The 21099-nt window shown below is 44.5% G+C and overlaps 1 protein-coding gene across 5 annotated transcripts in view; it reads left to right on the top strand.

Annotated features, from left to right (window-relative positions):
• LOC102890212 (paralemmin-2) overlaps nt 1-12175 on the top strand; it is a 303901-nt gene extending 291726 nt beyond the window's left edge. For all 5 annotated transcript variants that reach the window (XM_006906089.3, XM_025041518.1, XM_006906090.3 and 2 more), the window contains one exon: nt 8299-12175. In XM_006906089.3, the coding sequence (XP_006906151.2) occupies nt 8299-8306 (8 nt within the window). In that variant the 3' untranslated portion in view covers nt 8307-12175. The remainder of the gene's footprint in view (nt 1-8298) is intronic.
• Nucleotides 12176-21099: the final 8924 nt, after the last annotated feature.

A 21099-nucleotide genomic window follows, 5' to 3' on the forward strand; every position in this document is an offset into this window, starting at 1 on the left:
TGTTCCACGGCCAAGAACCCGGGATAAATCTCAGGGGTCCACATCAACTTCCGCGGGGTCTGCTGGCCTCGGTCTCTTCGCATTTATTGAGGTGATCCCACTCCCCACCCCCACCCCAGGTTACACCTAGGTCACAGATAGCTTGGTTGGTTGAGGAGACCACCCAGTTCACCTGGTATGGTCCTGGCTATGCCTATTGTCCTGGCGTCGTAATTAAAAACATCCTTTTACTCTTAAAAATGCCCTAGTTTGAATGATACCTTCTTTGTCACCTTAAACTTGAATGCTGTGGGGCTCGCAATAGGAATTTCCAGGCTGCCTTTCATATCCCGGATGGCTAAGTTAAAGGATTTCCGGACTTGAAGCCAGGCACTCAATGTTGCTTTAAAAATATTGGGGTAAAAGAAAGACAAAAGCAAACTTCTCTGTAGCAACCCGACGGCTCTTTCGGCATCTCTCAGGCTCCCCTCTGCGTCTACACCTAAACTGCTTGGGATCCTGACTCCACTGCTCTGTTAGGCTGGAGTGTCTCTGGGCTGTTCCCCTGTCGCACAGTGGGATGGAGCCTGGCCCTCGGTGGCCGCTGCAGACTTCTCCCCTGCTGGAGCTCCTTCTGAGCCCATAGGCCTTTTTTCTGTCCTAAGTCCCTTTAGCTGGCCCTTCTTGGCGTCACCACTTAAAATACGGAGTTTACCTTTAGGTGTTTTCTGGCGTCTGTGACCATTTTGAAGCCTGGTGCTAGAAATGGCTTGTTTTTTTATCTCCCCAGTGGTTCCACACCGTCCATCAGCAGCTTTGGTGGGCGCTGGCGGAAGGGACCTCTCGCATTCTGGTGTGGAGGGGAAGAGCAAATGGAACCGTGCGAGTGTTCCCTTAGCACCCTCTGCATGCCTCTTGTATTTGCCTTTTGTGTGGAAGTACAGATGTTGCAGGAAAATGTTGCACACAGAAATGCAGAGCCCACTCTGACTCATTTCACAGGCAGAGGCTGGAAGCCTCTTTCTTGCAAATTCTGGCATTCGGACAGCCACCTGGCGAATGCCGACCGGGCTGGATTTCCCTTTTGTGTTGGGGAAGCTGCTCAGAGTCAGCGTTTTCATATTCCAATTGCCCTTCGCTTAAGCAATGAAGTGGCAGCCTCCTGTCTCTATTTTTCTCAAGTAACTAAACATTCTTATAAGGAAGAAACCTACTAACTAATCAAGCTATGAATATCCCCAGATCTCGAATCAAAGGCCAAGTGTTTTGTACTGTTATTGACATTACAAGAGAAGCAAGCAAGTTTGTTTTTGTTGAAAGTTCTTAGGAACAGAACAAAATCTATTCAATCCACCATATCCCTTTTAAGAGAACCAAATTTGGAAAAAGCATACTCAGGTTGTTTCTAAAATAAATACATGATCAGAGCCACCTGTTACCCCATGTTTTACCTTTCCTGATTTGGGGGATCTTCCCTATTGTACCTGCATCTGTCCCTGGAAAATATGTTTGCCTGTAGGAATGAATGAGACTTTGTTTGTTTTCCTAGCTGATCTGTGGCCCCTTCTTTAATTGTCTCTTATCCCAGAAGGGTAATAGTAGGGATCAGACAGATTGCTCAATGGCTCAGTTGTGTAACTGGCTTCTCTGCCCCTAGAAGCTACAGTTCTGTCCTGGCTCCATTCACATACGCTATTCTCTGGGCAAACTGTGGCTTCTTAGATTCTCCACCCTCTAAGAACCTTGCATGGCTTACCTGGGTCCAGTGTCACCCCGACGCCAATATTGGTGGGTCCATCTGCCAATATTCCTTTCAAAAATCACTTGGTAGCACTTATGAGTCTCTCCCACATGACCAAGACCAAACCATGTGTTTGCCCATAGGAAGTAACCAGCTCTTTCTGAATTGAATGCAAACAATTCTTCTTTGCTGTGCTTCCTAAGGAGAAGATGGGCTTAAAAACAAAGTAGGGTAACTGGAATGTATGTCTAGTGATACATTAGACACAATATTAATGAGCATGAAGGAGAGAAGATAGAGAAGCCACATGAAGCTATGCCTGCAGTTTTCATGAATAACTTTTGACAACCTACCTGAGAAAAACTAACCCTGGCCATCAAAACAGGTGCAGCCACCCCTACCCCAGAGCAGTGATGGTCTCTGGCATCCTGTCCCCAGTTCAGGGCCTTATGTTCTTCCATTTTATACAAAAATCACATGCAGAACAGGTAGGGAGGCCTCCGGTTCATGGAATCCCTGCCAGGGGCTGGTGCAGAGGATGCAGTGCAGCCTTTGGTGGTGTTTCCTGTTCCTGAACTGACCCTCTCTCCTGCTGGAAACAAGATGAGCGTTCAGAGAATGACAGAAAGTGGAAAATTAAATTATGAACTCTTGGAACATCGACTCAGGAGTCACTGTATCAGTAATATTATATCGTCTGTGGGTGTTCTGCTCATTTTGCAGTTGGTGAAAAAGTCAATGACAGAGAACCAGAAAAAGCCTCTTTTCTCAAAAAGTTCTCTCCACACGGCCATTCTTGTTACCAGCTCAGAGCCTGAGCAGGTTCCCACAGTCTGCATCCACCTGGGCCAGCTTTCTTGCCCTGCGGGGCGTGGTTACCAGTGAGTGTCTCCATGCCCCAGGCTTCAGCCAGGCCTCACTTACTAATAGACTCCTTGGCCAATTCGGGGAGTAGGGGGGCTGCTATCTTCACCCCACCCCCTTACCCTGGGCTGTTTACCAGTCTAGACAGAGCCTTTGCGAGAATTAGAAAAAGGCACCTTTTATTCCTCTGTGAAGACACAGCCCTGCACCAGCCATGCAGTTGGTGACTACAGTAGGGAGACCAAACTTCAACTTCACCAATCCCCTCAGCCTGGTGCTTTTGTGCAGGTCACACACACTGCACACGCAGATGCAGCAGCCCTGCGCTCAGTGTGGGTCTCTCTTATCTGGAAATGTTATCCTGTGTGGAAATATCCCTTCATCTGGACCTGATGCCATCTCTGGTCTGTCATGCAACACAAAATGGACTGATGACTCATAGTTTCCGAAAGAGTTTCTTGGTGCCATACAAAAGAAGGATATTTCGGCAACAGCGTTTTTCTGGCCAGTTGTTCCCCCAACTTGACCTGAGCTCGGAAGAGAATAGGTTATTGATTCAGTGATGCTCTTGAACTTGGTGGATTGCTTTTCCTTTCTCCATTGAAGGGATGCTGGCCTGAGTCCAAATTATAGCCTCCTGGGCATTCAGCCCCACCTTCACTTGTAGCACTGGATCTACTCTTGGTGGGTATTTCCTGTGTTCTCTCTCTTACCCCAAGAATAGTTGCTTTCAGCCATGCCTGCCTGTCTTGGATTAAGAGAAAGCCTCGTCGATTTTCCTGGGTTAAGTCAAAGCTGGGTTCTTGCAGCTTCTGCTTGTCTGAGAATTCCTGGCACACGTTCCTGGGAGTCGCGGCCCTGCTCATTGAGTAGGTAAAGGAAGCCATCTGCCTCTGGTTCCCCATAGCACAGGCTCCACAAGAAGCTCAGCCACAATCAGTGATGTTTTTGTGCTGCCCAACTTTCTCTCGGGTTCTCACTCTCACTGCAAGAAGGTCCAAAGAAGAGGAGAGCTCCAGATTCATCAGCTCCCAGCCATCGGCCTGATCATTACGGAACTGTAATTTTTAAGTGCCACATAGAAGCAGCAGTCAGTGATGACAGACATATGATCCCACCTAACCAGTTTATGGTTACCAATGCCAAAAACCAATCAGACCTCCAGTGTCCTAAGCAGTGTAAACACAAGGTCATGACCACAGTTCTGGAGGGGGCTGTGCAAAGTTGGTCCTTCCATCTCATTTCCCATAATCAGGTCATCTTTTGTTCTTGAGCTTTTCTTGCAGTGACTTTTAGTCTCCTATGGGAACTAAAGGATCATTTTAGTTCCTATTTGATTACCTGGCTCTCAGGAACTTATCCAGGCACCCAAGGTAGTAATGATGAGGGAGGCTGCGTGATTTTCCCATGCAACGCCATCCTTGAGTTAGCTTTAGAGATGCTACCTCCACGAACCTTGCATTCGAAGCAACCTCTGTATGTGGTTAGGGTCTCATTTTCATGGGACAATAAATAGGGCACAAGATTGCTTTGGGGTTCAGAGAAGCCTGCAGGAAGAGAAAGGTTGTTTGGCTACAGATGGCTTTAGGTTCTGGCAAATCCAAAATGGCTGTCAAGGGCCTTGCAGGTTGGCAGCTGGTTGCATATTGGGTGGTGGTAAAGGGTGGATCTTGTTAATTCAAAGCACAGAAAATGGAAGCAACAAATTTTGAATTAACAAAGTGTGGCTTATCTGATATTTTTATTAAAGAATCATACGGTATCTACTTGCTCCACAAGATACAGACTTTTAAATAAACTAATATCAGATGACGCAAGCCTCGGTGTGGGTGTGTCATGGTCTCCTGGTATTACTTCCCCCCCATCTGTCCCCGGTTTGGAGCCAGTTCCCAGCTGGGGGGTGTTCTGTGAGTGTGTCTCTACCATGTACTAACCCTGGTCTTTTCCCTCTCTGCCAGTACACCTCTAAGTTAATGTCTTGCAAGGTGACTTCCGAGGTACTTTTCAACTTGTTTGTCTTCTCGTCCTGCATGCCTGGCCCAGGTGCATGCCGTTGTGGTTTGCCATTTCCCGATGCGTTGAATGAGAAGGGCAAGAAAACAGTTCGTCTCTGTGTTTCTTTTTTCCCTGCCTTTTCTGAAGTGGGGCACTGCCTTGAAGTGTTGGCGTACACGCAACAGTGATACACCCCACTGTGCTGTGCTGTGCTGTGCTGTGTGGTGGGATTGGAGAAGAGCTTGCCCTGCTCATAGATCTGGAAGGTGTTTGGTCTCAAGGGCACAACCAATGGATTTTTTTAGTTTCTTCAGGCACTGATAGCAAATATACCCTGGCCTGGTGGATAACAATGCAGCTCAAGAGGACCAAGTCTTTCATTTAAAGAGCGCCATGCTTATAGCTTTGGGATAAGTTATTCCAAACATGAACCATCCCAGCCCCGCTTTTCCCCAACTTCTAAATCGATATTTTTGTTTGTGAAGCTCCTTGAAGCACTGAATCTTGCCAAGTCCCCATCTTTCCCCTACAACTTCCTTTTACACAGATTTCACAAGCCTGTGCTGGGAAAAAACACAGTGTTTTTTACTGTCCCGTATTCTTTTCATATTTTTATCTCTCTCTCTCTCTCTCTTTTTTTTTTTGCTGTGAGAAAGCAGTGTTTTTCATATTTTTATTTCTCTAACATTGTATTTTTACTTTAAAAGAATTATTTCAAATTTACAGAGTTATAGAGAGAATGATTTACTCGTTTGCTCGGTTAACACTTTACTGAGCACCTACTATGCATCGGGTCCTTTTCTAGATTCTGAAAATAGAGCAGTCCACCAAACAAAGTCCCCGATGTCATGGAGCCGGCATTCACATGTTCCAAATAACGTGACATGATGAAGTCATAGAGCCCATCTATCCAGCTTTGTCTATTCTTAATTGTTTCATATTAGCTTAAAATTTTAGAAGGAAATTGATACTGCAAACACGACTCAAGCCCTCCTGTTACTTCTCCCAGTTCTCATTTCTCTCCTGAGAGGTAACTGTCCTTGAGTTTGGTGTTCATCAATTTCATGCATGTTTTTATACTACAAATGTTTATATACGTAAACAATGTGTTCTGGTTTTGCATGTTTTAGAACTTTCTGTAGATAATACATTGTAGTATGTTCCATTCCTTGCTTTATTTTGCCTGCACTGTTTTTCAATGTGTCCATGTTGATACTTACAGCTCTGGGTCACTTTTTATAGTATTCCATAGAATGAACACGTCACTGTTTCTTCGTCCTCCTAGTGATGCGAATATGTAGGGTGTTTCCTTTTTTCGAAAAAAAATTATTTTCATTACAAACAATGCTTCAATGAATGTTATTATACATATTTCTTTGAGCACCTATGGGAGAATTTCTCTATGTATCTAGAAGTAAGAAGTACTAGTTATAGGGCTTACATATCCTTGCATTCACTACATATTACAAATTATTCTTCAAATTGGTTGCGCTAACCTGTAGCGCAAGATATTTTGAAAATCTTTCTATTTAGCAAAGTAATTACAGTTAACCATAGATCTGAGCTGATGATTATCAGTAATTTTGTTCTATGAGGGATAAAATGAATATGGAGAATATCATTCCATGCACCCTTCTCAATGTCTAATAGTGGTTTTCAGAACCTTAGATATATTTTTAGCTTTTAGGTATATTTTCCAGTTTGTATCTATAATCTGCAAGGCGAACAGATGACCGTTTTACACATTGTAGAGCTCCTTATAAAAACGCCTTATATTTGAATACCACTTGATAGTTTATAAAGCCCTGTCACCTGATGACAGACGTAATTATTGTTTGAGAATATACTAGACACTGGGAACTATGCTAAATGCATTCTATATGTTGCCCCATTTATTCCCCAGGCTAACTCTGTACTGTAGTTTATATTATTCCAATCTTACATGTAAAGGGAATGAGACACAGGGGTAACCTTTCCCAAGGTCACATAGTCACTAGGATTTAAACCTAGACCTGCCTGGACTTCGGAGTCTGCATTGCCTCCTGAGAAAACCTATGAAGTAGGGCAGGTGGCGTTGTGTCCATTTGACAGATAAAGAAAGTTGAGGCTCAAGATGCCGTGAACAACAGCAGCATACCCCAGGGGCAGAACTGCAAATAAAGCTCAGGACTTATAATTCTGGCCCAGCACTGCTTCTCGGTACCATATTACCATGCAGTGACCAGGTGATCCTGTAGTTATAACTTTACCAGATTTGGAAGCACGCTTCTTTCCTGCCGATTTCCTATTCTTAGATATTGAGTGACAGTGATACGCTTACACATGAAACACTGTATGGCATGGCTTATGTGCTTCATGATAAACGTTTATTCAGGAGACATGACCGTCTCCTACATGTCAAGTCCAGCTGACCCTGTTGGGAGGACTGGGGAAGACTTCCCAGAGGAAAGCACACCGAAACTCTAAGAAGTTCATTCATCTGTCAGAGGTGCACAGACTCAGGCTGAGATGGACCCCAGAATTTGCTTATGCTTGGGCTCCCACCACTTCCTGTTACGTTCATCTCCTTTCTTCTCTAGAGTTGCCAGCATCACTGTCTCTCGCCAAAATGATTATTCTTAGAATAAGCAAAACCTTCATTGCAGTTTGGATAATCAATCAGTATTGGCTCTGCTGGACTTGTCTTTAAAACCAGAAACGTCACATCCTAAGCTAATGCCACCATAATTTAATTGGCTGGCATGCATGGGCTTGCTTTTGGTGGAGTGTCGTGAAATTGAGCCATTTCTTATGTGCTGGCAAACTTAAATGTTATTCATCTGGATCTCATCTTGTTCAGACTAAAGCTGGAACAGATTGGCTGAAGTTTCCCCTCAGGAGCCCGTAGATTATTCCAGAGAGCTGGGGGAAGGGAAGCCCTACCCTGATGATGGCCAGCCTCCTTGCCTTTAAGGTTGCCACGTTTCATTTCACTTATTAGCATCAATAGCCCTGAAGTTGCATCAGAATGCTCAGATTGCTTTTCATTGTCCTGAAAAGCTATTTTCTTTTTCATTTAATGATTCTTTGAAGTTTGATTATATCAAATTGTACTCTCATGTTATAAATATATGATCATAATTTATATATAGATGTACAAAGCCTGATGAATTGAAGCCACACTGGTCCAGTTGTTTGGCATTATTTTCTGGTCTGCTTGTTTACAAAGTGACTACGACAATCGGTAGTTGTGCTGTCACTTGGTTCCATGGGAATATTTAAATTAAAATTAAATACTTAGTTTCTCCACCACCTTAGCCCTATCCCAAGGGCTCGGTAGCCACGTGTGGCTAACCTCTCGCATAATCGATGGTGCAAAGACAGAACACTTCCACCAGATGGCGCTGATCTGCAGCATGTCGACATCAAAAAACCTGATGCAGAGTCAAGGCTCATTCAAAGAAACTTGCAGAACATTTCAGGAAAATTAAATCGTTCTGTGTTGAAACTTATAGGTCAAATAGCAAACTGTGGCTATGAGATGAATACACACTCAGAACCTTCTGCCTCTCTTTTATGTCCATGTCTCCCCTACCTCCTAGACGTGCCAAGCACTTTATTACTTTCCCCTCTCATTAGATGCTGTAGAGAGAGGGAAAGGAGGAAGGAAACGAAAAAGCTGGTTTGTATACACAATTAACATCCATGAACTCGGCTTGATTTTGTCCCTCTCTCTTCAGGTCCTTGAGGCCACTCGGGTTAATCGAAGAAAGAGCGCGCTGGCCTTGCGCTGGGAGGCAGGGATCTATGCCAACCAGGAGGAAGAGGACACTGAATAGCAAACTTCTTCCATCCAGGAAGCTTCATTGGTGCTTGGGTTACCAAGAAACCAAGCAATCAACACATCAGAGCATTTTAATGGAACATTTATTAAAGTGCAAACAAACTCAGCAATCCTTATGTAGACCAGAGGCTGCAATCTACCATGATGACACATCACGTGACAAGTCCACACACCAAACTCCTAACACCCTGGAGTCAACAGAGAAGGGATTTTTTTTTTTTTTTTTTTGCGACTCAAAGACTCACCTGGATTTGGACCAATCTACAACTGATCAAAAAGGACAAAGAAATTATAAGCAAATCAACATGGTTGCTCCAGGCAGAACTGAGACCAGCCTGGCCGGGTGGTGAGGAAAAACATTGGTGATGAGGCCGTTCAGAGACCAGCAGAGCCCGAGCTGGTGCGATCTACACGGCGTAGGGTATTTATTTCTCCGTGCTGGTTTCCCACCCCTTCTCATAGCATCCGAGGTGATGGGTTAACTCCATGTACTCCGGCAACCATAAAATGAATAATGCTTCTCTCTGTATTTGCCGGGAAGAGGCAATTACGATTCCATTTCTCTTACAGTGAATTGTTTTTAATTGGGAGCAATTAATGATCACAATACATAAAATCGATATTTTTAAGAAAATGTATCTTCATGTTGCAAACACAATCTATTCTACATTAGGAGGTTGAGGCGGGGGGAGGAAGCCAAACCAAATGGATTATTTTAGCTTTAGGATCTCGTCTGCTTCTAATACTGACTGATCTGCAGTTTATGAGAACGCATTTTCACGATTATGTTTCTTCATATGAGAACTATATTTAGTGGGCAACAACTATTTTTATGATGGGATGGGGGAATATATACATGTATAAAACCTGTACACATTGAACAGCCTGGTTCAAGAGGGTAGGGGTGTTTTTAGAGTGGCAATAATTGAGAAAAAGGATAACTCTGCCTTAGAGAGGTAGGTGACAAGAAATAAAAAGGGGTTTATATTTTATATGATAAAGCGGACCTTAGGGATGGCAGGAAGAATGAGAGATTATTTTGGCTCAATCAGAAATGAAACATTAAAGAAAGGTCACGAAGGTATAGAGAGATGAAGGGAGGGAGAAAGTGGGAAAATAAGGAAGTAAGAGATTTTTTTGCTGAGCAACCAGTGTTTTTCAGGATCATACAGAGAAAAATGTAGGATAGAAATTTAAATGCAGGCTTGGAATCAGCTGCAAATCCTAAAGATGGTGTGTGTGTGTGTGTGCGTGCGCGTGTGCGTGCGCGTGTGCGTGCGCGTGTGCACACTTAACTTTGTTTTGTAAAGTGTGTATGCTCATGAGTAAGGGTGTGTGCATTCGTGCATGTGCGTGTGTGTGTGTGTGTGTGTGTGTGTATTAAGATTCTAGAATGATCATGGGACAAGGGTGTACAGTTATTTTCCTCCAAAGCTGTTAGCCAGCGTCAGGAGTGAGTGAGAATTTCTTTTTTATGAAAAGGGATATAGAGGCACCGAACTGATGCAGTATTTGTAATATTAAATTGATCTAACATGGTATTTGCATGAGTCGCAATGGCAGAATTTTGAGCGGTTTTGTAATTTGACATTTAGGAAAGTATCATATTTATTCTCATGCTTTGTATTCATACTTAGTAAGTATACTCTAGAGGATGCCAGCTTTAGTGTTTCTATCATTCAAAGCAATATAATAAGGGTATTCAATAATTGGGTGCCCTAAATTTCTGGATGAGAAAATTTCCAATTCTGGCCACGAGAAAAACCTGACCAGCCTCTTTTTTTTTTTTTTGGCCTTTTGTTTTAAAACTGTGGTTTGAAAAAAAGCAATAATTAAGTCAGACCTCACTTAATTTCATTTGTTTTTATATTATTGTGTCATAAGCTCTAATATGTTATTCTGACACGTAGCAATTCCACAAAATCTGTATGTAGGTGTTATGTACATTATTTTGCTTCTTTTATTAGACTAGTGTTGACTTTAGAGGAAAGTTTATTCACAGACAAGTGGTGGGCACAAAGTAATAATGGAACTGTCTGATAATTTACAAGGATCCTTTAAAACTGCCAAGGGAACCTGCAATTTGAAGCCAGATTCTGCATATGGGCATTTGGAGCCATCTTAATGTGGTTCATCCTAACCTGAATATTGTGAATGAATCTTCCACAAAATGTGCTAGCCATTGGGGACGCCAAACAAATAAGATTCCTGCTACAAAGAATTTATTTTCTAGTGGGGGAGGCTAGCACGGAAACAGACATTCTCAGGAAAATGAGATCTGGGTTAGATTAGACAGGCAAAGTGGGACAAGCAGGAAAAATATTTTGCATGATCTAGACAAACTCCTCCATCTTTCACAGGAGGAATCGATCCTCAGGATTTAAGCTGAAGTTTTTCTGTTGTGAAGGAGACCTTGTACCCACCTTAAACTGAGGTTTGAGAAGAGAATTTGCAACTGGAAGGAAAACTTAGGAGGGGGAGGCCACACAATCTTGGAATCGCTTTAGAGGCAGACAAATCAGTCTTTGACTGCAGCTGCTTGAACCAGAGGCATTTATTCCTCAGAGAGAGTTGTAGAGCTGGAGTCCCTTGGTCCACGCTCCCCGTGTAGATAAGGCATCAAATGCAGAGTTTCCTTGACCATCCTGCAGTCACATAGCTGTTTAATTGTGGCCCCTGCGTCTCGATGACGTTTGCTTGTTCCCTTCTACTGCCTTTTAGATGACCGTTGTCTATTTCCTCCCTCCACTCACTCATAATCCTATTAACATGTAAATGACAGTTCCCTTGGAAGAGCCAGATTTTCTCTGTGCTCTTGAGTTTTTTTACTCATTTAAGAAACATTGGGCCACCGCTTTGTACATAGCACTGTGCTAGGCTCTGGGATCCCAAACGAACCCCTATTTAACTTTCTGAAGATGCAACAGACCCCTGGAGGAAAGTTTGTTCCTGCCTAATCCATTGAGAGGAAGAGGCCTGTGGGAAACTTGGCCTCTGATGCTTGTCCCCGCCCCTGAATAGCACGCAAGCTTGTTAATCTCAGCTATAACTAATGTTTAGATTCTGTAGATGTTAAAAGCTTTCCTGAAAGTATTCCATTCTGCAGTGTTTATAGATGTTCACTTTCCTCCGGAGCTGATTAACTACTGACATGCCTTGGCTTTCTCATCCAGAAATTATGGAAACAGGGTCTGTCAGTGGCTGGAGGCCAGGCTGTGTTGTACTCAGATGACACAATGCAATTTCTTTGCCTCTCTCTCTACACCCGTGCATGCTGCCCACCCTAGAAAGTGACATTGAAGCAGTATCCACATATATACGCAACACGCACATATTAAAAATCATAACAAGGAACACTAAAACGGTGTTGACTCTTGTCTCTGAAGACAAATAATCAAACATTTTTTTCAACTAAAATAGATGTAATTACACTATGTACTGAAAAAAATAGCCTAAGTGTTTAGAGATGGTGATTATATCCAGTTTTAGTGACAGAACCAATTTCCTGAATTTTAAGCATTCAGTGAGTGAGCTGCCAATTTTAATTTTGTGTTGCTCTTTACCAAAATGACTTTTTTTTTTTTTTTGGAGGAGGAGGGGGGGAAAAAGCAATACTGTGTTTGAATATTAATACTCTGTACCTGGCTCTCCTGTGTATGTTAACCACTTAAATGTCATTATTCTGCTTCGGTTTTATAGTGATTGTGAGGCATTCAATGCAAGTATACAATTATTTTCTCATTAAAACGCAGTGTGTGTTGTGTTTTTATAAATGGTGGCTATTTGTTTGGCTGGGAGGGAGGCCAGAAGACTGATTAGCCAGTGGCATCCAATGCCCTTGGCCTCTGCTTCTATGTAGCAGAACCTGCTTCTTGCACATGTGGAACCAAGCAAGCCTCACTAGCCAGTGGGACACAGGTTCTCAAGGACCCCTTTGCCATGCCCTGGATAGAAACGTGGTTAAGGCCGTTCCTTGAGTCCGAATGCCCAGGTTCAAATTCAAGTGCTGTCATTTAAGAGGCAGCTGGAAAGAAGACCCTGCGCAGGAAACAGAAGGTCAAGGATGCAAGTAAGTGCGAGGGGTTGAAATATGGAACAAAACAGCTGGAGACCATCAAGGGAGGGTGAGGCAGAAGGGAGAGCAGGAGGAAATTTGGGGTGGGAGCTTCTCGATGGACCCGTAGTGGTCTTAGTACACTCTTAAAATCTGAAATTCTCTATTTTTGAGAGGAGAGCCAAATACAAGTGCTGGGAATGTAGTAATGCAAATGCGAACCTGCGAGCCACATGGGAATCTTGCGTTCTACCATTGGTCCTACTGTCCCTGGCAGAAACACACATTGGCGACTTCACATGCGAGGTCCTGTAGATCGGATGATGTGTGTGAGCGCCTGGTGACCTCACAGCACCTCCTCTCACTGTACTCTAAGAGGGTGTTCTCATGGATCTAGGCCAAAGCTGGGATGGGGGCTCGAGTCTTTGGGGAGAGGGGTTCTGGTAGGAGCAGCAAAGAAGTTTCTTCATTTGAATGAGTTCCCCTAGTTCTTTACCTGGGGATGAGCTCCCCCAGGAGATGGTGAGAGGAGATGGCCCAGGCATCCCTGTTGCCTAAAAGGAACCAGAGGTGACTGCAAACGGGGATGTTCTAGGATGTTCTAAGATGTTCTAAGATTGAATCATCATGGCCGCACAACTCTACAGGTACTAAAAATCTGGAATTTTACGTTCAAAATGGGTAAATTTATGATATGTAAATCATTCCTCAATAAAGCTGTAGCCAAAACAAAAGAAATGAACCAGAATAATGAGCCCAAGGAAAGGGGACAGGAAGCCACGCTGCCTTAGGTCGAGAGGGACACCAACATGTGGCCGCCCAGCCAGGAAGAAGCCATACTGTCCTGGGCTGCTCCGCAGAACCAAGAGCAGTAGAGTTTCAGATGTTCTGGTCCTCTCTCCATCGATCACTGCTAACGTCTGGTGGCATTAGACAGAGCCAGGTGAGTCACTGTACACGGGACTGAGATTTGGTGGGCAGGACTGCTGGGCACCCAGGCTGTGAAAAGCCGGGCAGTAAGACGTGGGGTCTAGCATGGTCGGAGTAGAAGGTATTTCAGGGGGATTCCTACTGAGGAAGCTCTTCCTGCAAAACCATGCACGTGAAGCACTAACCCCTAATAGGCAGAGGGCAGGTAAGCAGGCTTTTTGATCTGTGACATAGAGCGTCAGTGGGGAGGGAGAGGGAGCCGTGGCCACTACCCCTGGTTCATCTCTCCTGTTTTGTATTGGTGGCAAAGAGACTACCTTGTGGGACACACGAGGCCATCAAGTTACTTCAGAGCCTTGCTCATTTTAATTATGGGATTCCTGAGCCACAAGAGGTGGTGACTATATCTCTCCCTACACAGAACCCACACAACATTCAGAACTGGGCTGCTAGGGGCACGGAGAACAAAGGCGGAATTGAAAGGGAGAATTTAAAAGGTTTTAAATGTACGAGATCAGAGTAAGGCCAATGAGGGGACCTCAGGAAATACTTGGAGATGCCACACGCAATTTCTAAATGTTGCCCAAGCATTCGGATGCTTTTTCTCAGAGAAAGAAGGATATTTGAATAATACAGCTTTAAAAAAAAGGGTCTCCAAAATATAATCATCTCAGAGTCAGTGAACCTTGATGGGAGAATTATCCAGATGCTTTGTTCTGAGTTCACAGGCAGTGGGGCTCTGAACAACTCGGAATGGATTTCCTGGTGCCCTAGAGAAGTAAAATGACAAATCTCTCTCCCTTCGGGGTTTTTTTCCCACCCTCCCGTTTGGACAACGTTCTGTCTCTGCAGCCATCAGCTGGTAACATCGATGTGCCTCTGGAGGGCGCCAGGCCCAGAGTTTCTGATTCAGGAGGTCTGGGTGCAGCCTAAGAACTTTCTAGCCTGGAGATGCTGCTGCTGCTGCTGCTGCTGCTGGTCCAGGGAACTCACTGAGAATTGCTGGTCTGGAAAGTGAGTAATGAATAGGGTTGGGGAATAACACCTGTGTTTGAAAATTGGGGCATCGATGCATGATGTATAAGAAACAGATACGGTCACATGTGGTTCTGGGTCGTTTTAAATACTTATTGAGGGCTTTTGTGTGTTTGCCCAGCACATTGATGCACCACTAGTCGGTCTTGGAGAAGCAGAACTAACAGACCACTCAGACTTGCAAGTGAACTGTCTCTGACAGGGGTGAGCAGGTTAAGAAGAAAATGTAAAGATAATATTTCTATAAGTTCAGACATTAATGTCAGGGTAAAACCAAAGGATTAGTTTGACTATCAGAAAAATGGATAGTTGTGTAGGGTGATAGCAAAATCAGACTCAATAATGTAAATTTGTTTGAATAACATGGTTGCATAATTTGAGTTAAGAGGCAGAATAAGAAGTAATTCTTACTTGATCCAGAGCAGCAGGTCTCAATTCTGACTCCATATGAATCACCTGGAGAGCTTCAGCGTTTGCGTTCCATTGGTCTGAGTTAGAGCCCGGGCATGAATATGTGCTGAAAGCATCCCAGGGGCACCGAGCATTCTTATCTTGCGCTTGTGCCCTGGTTTCAAACCCACTGCACGTTAGGGTCATCTGGGTGGTTTTTAAATACACTGGCACTTGAGCCTCGTGCTTAGATATTCTGATGAATTTTCCCTCAATCAGACTCAGACATGGGTTTGAACATGTGAGTCTTGTTTTAGCCGCTCCCCAGGCGCTAGCAATGCATCTCACGGAGAAATGTGTTTGCTTCATGACCAGATCCACTTCAGAAAGTCCTTGGAGGCAACATTGAAGTGAAATGAATAAAAGGCCTTGAGGGGCTGAATCGGCCCATCTCACTGGTCCTGGGAGACAAAGCAAGTTGGTGATTGAGGGAGGGGCTTTGCAAAGCTGCAGTTGTCACTTACGCTCTCAGCTCTCCTCCCTCTCTGAGGCCTCCATGCCTCTGGCTGACAGCAGATTCAGTTGTAAAAACTTTAGGGTTAACTGAGGGATAAACAAGCCACAAGGGAGTGCCGGAGGCATGCTCTTACTGAGAAAGAGCTCACATGGACAAAAAACGACACAGGATGATCTCTGGCAGATGCAGCCATGGCCATTCTTTCTATTTGTCCTGATAATTGTTTGCCGATTTTCGTGGTGTAAATATTCCTATAACGGCTGATTTCAAGATACTAACAGCTAAACAACTGGTTCACAGAGCTCACGAATACTTAATAACTGGTAGAGAACAAAGCTACTATGATTAAAAGACACACAGGATGACCCAGAGATGTAGTGCTAAAGCCATCATTAACAAGAGCCTTCATTTGCCTGGAGTGGCTCTTAAGAACCAGTCGCAGCAGGTAGCGATCAGGGATTCAGGATTCTGACAAGCTGCTCATCATCAGTCCTCGACAGCAAAAAAAAACCAGTGTAGGTCATGTGCCCATCCCTGTTGCTAGGGTCTGTGACAGAGGAAAGTGGAGAAAGGGATGCCAGGAAGACCAAATATGTGAAACAATAGAGCCTGTGTTGCAGACGATTTCCCTGTATCCATCAGCAATTCCATTGTTAGTGGCAATGTCTCTCTGACAAGTGCTCAGCCTTTGGGATCAGGTAGGGCACTCAGATGTTGAGCCCATCACTTTTTCAGTGAAACCTTTGACCGTTTGCTTATTCTAGATCAGATTTCTGACTTAACAGAGTCGCCATGAGGATTAAATATATTATGTGTAAAGTGCTTGTGAGTGGCAGGTGCAGATGTGCTCCGAGTTCACTTTCTTTAGAGCTTCGTATTCAGTCAGCAAATACTTACTGAGTGCTTAGCATGCGTCAAGCTCTGTGCATATAAGAGCAAATGAAAATGGGGTTTGTTCAGATGGTTTCAAGTGGAATTGGGGAAGCTCATTGGGAATGCGAGGACAGAACTGCTCCAAGGTCAGGCAATGTTTCCACACCTGCCTATTAAACAGAGCCATCCGGGGATCACCCGTACTGTCTTAGCATGCTTTTAATTTCTCCTGTTACTGTAGAACCCATAAAGTTGTGGTAGTCTTCTGGGCAAGAAAGATCCAAATGTTTACTAAAAGCCAGAAAGATTCAGAACTCATCAGTGGCAAGTTAGAAGGTGCTAGGAGCTTGAAGGAGACATTTAGGCAGGAACTTCCCAAGATTAACAAGGCTGCAGAAGCATCTCATCCGGTAAGATGGAGGGTTCCTCTCACTATTTTCAATGTATTTTGTTGACTCAAGATGGCCACCTTTGCCTGCAAGCATGAAAGGCGGCCAGTAGATGGCAGTGGTCCCTAAAGTAAAAACAGTTTCCGTAGCCATGAGCTTTCCTGGGGAATCCGGAGGGCGCTTCCTACCCTTCGCACAAGACAGGAGTCCATTGAGATCTACGTGTAGCTACTCCAAAAACACCGCAAAGCAAAACCTCCTATTCTGCAATCCTATACGCAGGTCAAATGTGGCACGTTACTTACACTTACATTTCGATGGCAAACTGCCCATTGCCACCAGAGGGCAGCAGACACCTGAATGCTTCTACCAATAACGCCCCATCGTTATTAAGGGCTAGCTAGCTCTGCACCATGCACTGTGCTGAGTACAGTGGATTATTTCATTCATTCTTATGACACTCCTTTGAGGTACATACTGTTAGCATCATCTCTTTTATAAATGAGGAAACACACTCAGAGAGTTTGAATAACTTGCTGCAGGTGATGTGACCTGTGGTAAAAGGAAGAGTCAAAGCCTGAACTCTGACCTCCCACACTTTCCTTCTCACTGACTTAAATCAATAGCAAACAAACCTCCAGTTTTAGTCTTGAGCCAGCTCTGCTTTCTCTCAGACCAAGAGAGCCTACTTTCAGCACAGACCAGCACCCAGAGGAACGTGGTGCTATGACCGTTGGAAACCGGCCTTGCATGTTGGAGCGGCTAAGTCGTGGGCATGTGCGTGTATGAGTGGGACAGTCACAGTCTCTACAGGAAATCGCTGTCATTAAGAGCCAACACCCACTAAAATCGTGACTCCTTCCAACAACTTCTGTGAGCACATAGGTACATGGACTAAGTTATCACGCACATCTACAAAGTTATGCAAGTGATCTACAGTGCTGCTGGAAGAATCTCTAGCTTTCCAATCGGAAGCATCTGGTTTCCCATGGCTCCTACTGTTCACACGTACATACATACACACAGGCACACATATATTACAGAATCACCCCAATCCTAGGTGTCTGTTTCTGTATTGGGTCTGGTAAAGCTAGACTGTCAACAAAGAGACCCAATAATCAATTCAGTGGCTGGAAGAAGAGAGAAGTTTATCTCACATTACAGTCCAAGGGGAACATTCGAGGTCTGAGGGCAGACTTGTTTTCAGTCATATGTTAGAGGCTCAAACTTCTCTCCTCCTGTTCCTCAAAACCTGTCAGCACGGGCATGGTCCAGCCTTAGGAAATGGTCAGGTGCCGTAAAGCCATTTCCTGGAATAATGGGTGGTCCCATGCCCTGGCTCCTCAGTAGCTGTCACTCCCCTGAATTATTGAAGACAGACAGCAGATTGGTTTCTAGAGATTAGGAAATGGTAATTCTAGGATTTCCACCACTACCTCAGAAGCTGGCAGGGGAACCACTCAAAGTCCAAAGGAACAAGCTGTTAAAAATTTAGTTAAGGTTGTACATCCTCCCTCAGTGTGCATTCCACATCGAGTTTATCCCTTCCCGTAGTTACAACAGCACAAACTAGGATAGTTACTAGGACAGTTGAGAGGAACACAGAACTGCCCACTGGCCCTGGAGAGTCCTCTGGGTAGATCAGGACACCCCCTACGTGTTAACACAAAGGGTCACTCATGCCTCCTTGTGGAACACGAAGATCACTTGAGCACCCACATTCCACATACATGAGAGCAGCGCTGGCGTGCTTGCCAAGGGCTCATGGGGATGCTCAGCCTGGACTGTGAAGTCACAAGGACAGTCACTCACAGATACAAATAAGTTGACTGTGTTCAAATGTCCCCCAGTCATGTTCCCGTGTCTCACTCCAGTGTAGCTGAGGGCTTTGGGGCCTCTCAGGGTCATGCGGCTTCTTGTACTGGTGCTAGATTCTCTGATTCTGATTTGCAAGCCGTACAGGTTGACCCAAAGAAGGTTCTGGTGGCTGCTGAATATGTTTGCCATGTTGTTTAGTCTGAGATAATCTCAGCTAGTTTGGAATGACATGCTTATCTCCAGAGCTGCTGGAACATGGCAGTGACCCTCAGCTAACACTATAGAATGTATTAACTGCAGATGAATGGTGTCCTTTAACCCTGAGTTTGTGAGGTTTTTTTTTTTTTTCAGGAAGGATGTACCAGCCTGCCAGAAATGCTTAGTAATAATAATTAGGTTGATAAAATGCATCTGATCTTAGTGGACCCTGGGGGGAGGGGGCGACATTTAAGGCTGGCCATGTAGCTGAAACATGCCTTTCAGAAGACCAGCTCAATATAAGAGACGCCCACCACAGGAGGCTTTGGGCTTCTAGTGCTCAGGTGCTTTGCATGTATGCTTAGCGATGGGCTGGGAGAACAAAGCAGCCTGGGCCTGAGAGACTAAGACCTCTTTTAAGGCATCTCTCTCTCCTATGGTTGCTGTATTACACTCTTTGCCTATAACAAGGCTGAGTATAGACTGTTTAAATCCTGCGAGTGCCTTCAGCAGTAGAACATCTAAGGTAATTAATGTGTGGTTACAGACATACCTTCTTGATGCATCTTTATACGCTTAATGTCACCTAAACCAGCTGCTCGCTGATGGCCCTTAGCAATCAGCCTGGCGACTTGAAATAGTAAAGGCTTGTTGTAAGGGGAATGAAGTGCGTGTACATGTACTTGTTTGAATCCCCACTTTCAATTTCTGGGGCGTACACTGGGGAGTGGCATTGTGGGGTCATAGCCAACAAAAAGTGACCATCATGCTTCTGGTTCCCTAGATGATGAAGAGGAGACAGGTGGCCTAGTGAGGAAGTTCCAGATTTTCTCTCTCCCCTTGACCCCAAAAGAGGACACAGCCTGCGTGTTGGTAGGCGGGACCATGGCCCTTCTGGTCAACTTTCTATTTCAGAGGACGCCGTGCAGATCAGTTTCTTTTCTTTCCACCCACAGAGATGGTGAAATGGGCATTGTGTTACCTCCTGCACAGGACTGTCTACCACTGTTGCCCCCTCCTTAGAAAGTCAAGTGGACTGAGACTGGGACCAAAGGAAAAGGGCCATCAAGATGCTGCCGAGTGCTGCGCTTGGCCCCAGAGAGAAGCCTCTGTTCCTTGAGCAATGTGGTCCCGGCCTCCAGTTTGCAATCTCTGCAGTTCTAGGTAGTGGGTCTGGATGCTGACTGCACGTTAGAATCACCAGGGGGAGCTTTCAAAAGGTGCCCATGCTCAAGACCAAGCCACTTAGACAGGCATCTATTTAAAAAAATAAAAAAGAAAGAAAGAAATGAATTTAAGAAAGAAATGAAAACAAATGTCCACCAAAGGACATGCAAAATATTGATACTAGCTTTATTCACGATGGCCAAAAAAAAAAAAAAAATGGAAACAGGACAATGGAAAAATAAATTGTGGTTGATCACTGGGAAGAGGCTGGAAATGTAGATCTTGTCTGCATCACACATGTATCTGTCTATATCTGTGAAAATAAGTGTGTATATTAAAATAAATCTTCGAGCTGTGGACAAGATTAATGTACTTCCCACACTTTACATATTTTATGTCTTGATCAAAAAGAAAAATACAGAATATCAATGCTAGGGCCCTACTTTAGAGATTGGAATTTAATTGAATATTCTCCGAGCTTCCTGGTGATTCCTTTGTGCAGTCAGGGTGGAGAAGCACTGGCATCCTTGGTGTGAGCCCGAGGCTAGAGGAACAAAAAGGAGCCTCATGTCAGGTCCAACTCGCCAGGCCTTCACCCCAGCATGCACTTGGTTTGTGTCACCTAAGCCCACACACCATGTGGACACTGGCGGTGGTGCTTGGCTGGTCAGGGTTCTTCTCAGTGATCTTGCCAGCATGTGGCAGTGCTCAGTAGAGAGGAGCCTGGAGTCTGGGGGGCCATCTCTCTTAGTTCTCAGGTTGTTTGTGTAGCCACACTTGTGAGCAGGGACATGCTCTCTCAGGCCCCGCCGATCTCAAGAGCGCCTACATTTCTTGTGAAAGGGAGCAGCTCCTGCAATGGGAGAGCATTTGCTAATCTGAATCTTGGGCTGACAGTGACTTCAAGGGCCAGCTCAGGCTCACCTTAAAAACACTTGGAGTGTGGGCTGGTAAAAGACTCGGTGTGTGCCACCACCAGCTCTTCTACCTAGAATCAAGGGGTTGGCATGGTGCCGAGCCTCAATTATGATCCTGGATTTGAGGAATCTGCAGAGTGGAATCAAACATACCCAGGTTGTGGATTCATCAAGAACAGGCAATGGGGAGATAAAGGAATTAATAATACACAGTGGGTGTATCGTCTTTCCAGATGGAAATGGAGAAAACTTAATGTAATTGTCACAAACCCAAGGCCAAGAAATAAAATTAAGATCAAAAGTTCAGTCCCTAAACACCATTTCTAGGAAACTTATTGTTCATTAGCTATGGGAGAAACACAATCATAACAGGTAAAAAAAAACTTTGGAAATTTATGTGCAGATGGAA

Source organism: Pteropus alecto, unplaced genomic scaffold, assembly GCF_000325575.1.
Source record: "Pteropus alecto unplaced genomic scaffold, ASM32557v1 scaffold111, whole genome shotgun sequence".
Classification (NCBI taxonomy): domain Eukaryota; kingdom Metazoa; phylum Chordata; class Mammalia; order Chiroptera; family Pteropodidae; genus Pteropus; species Pteropus alecto.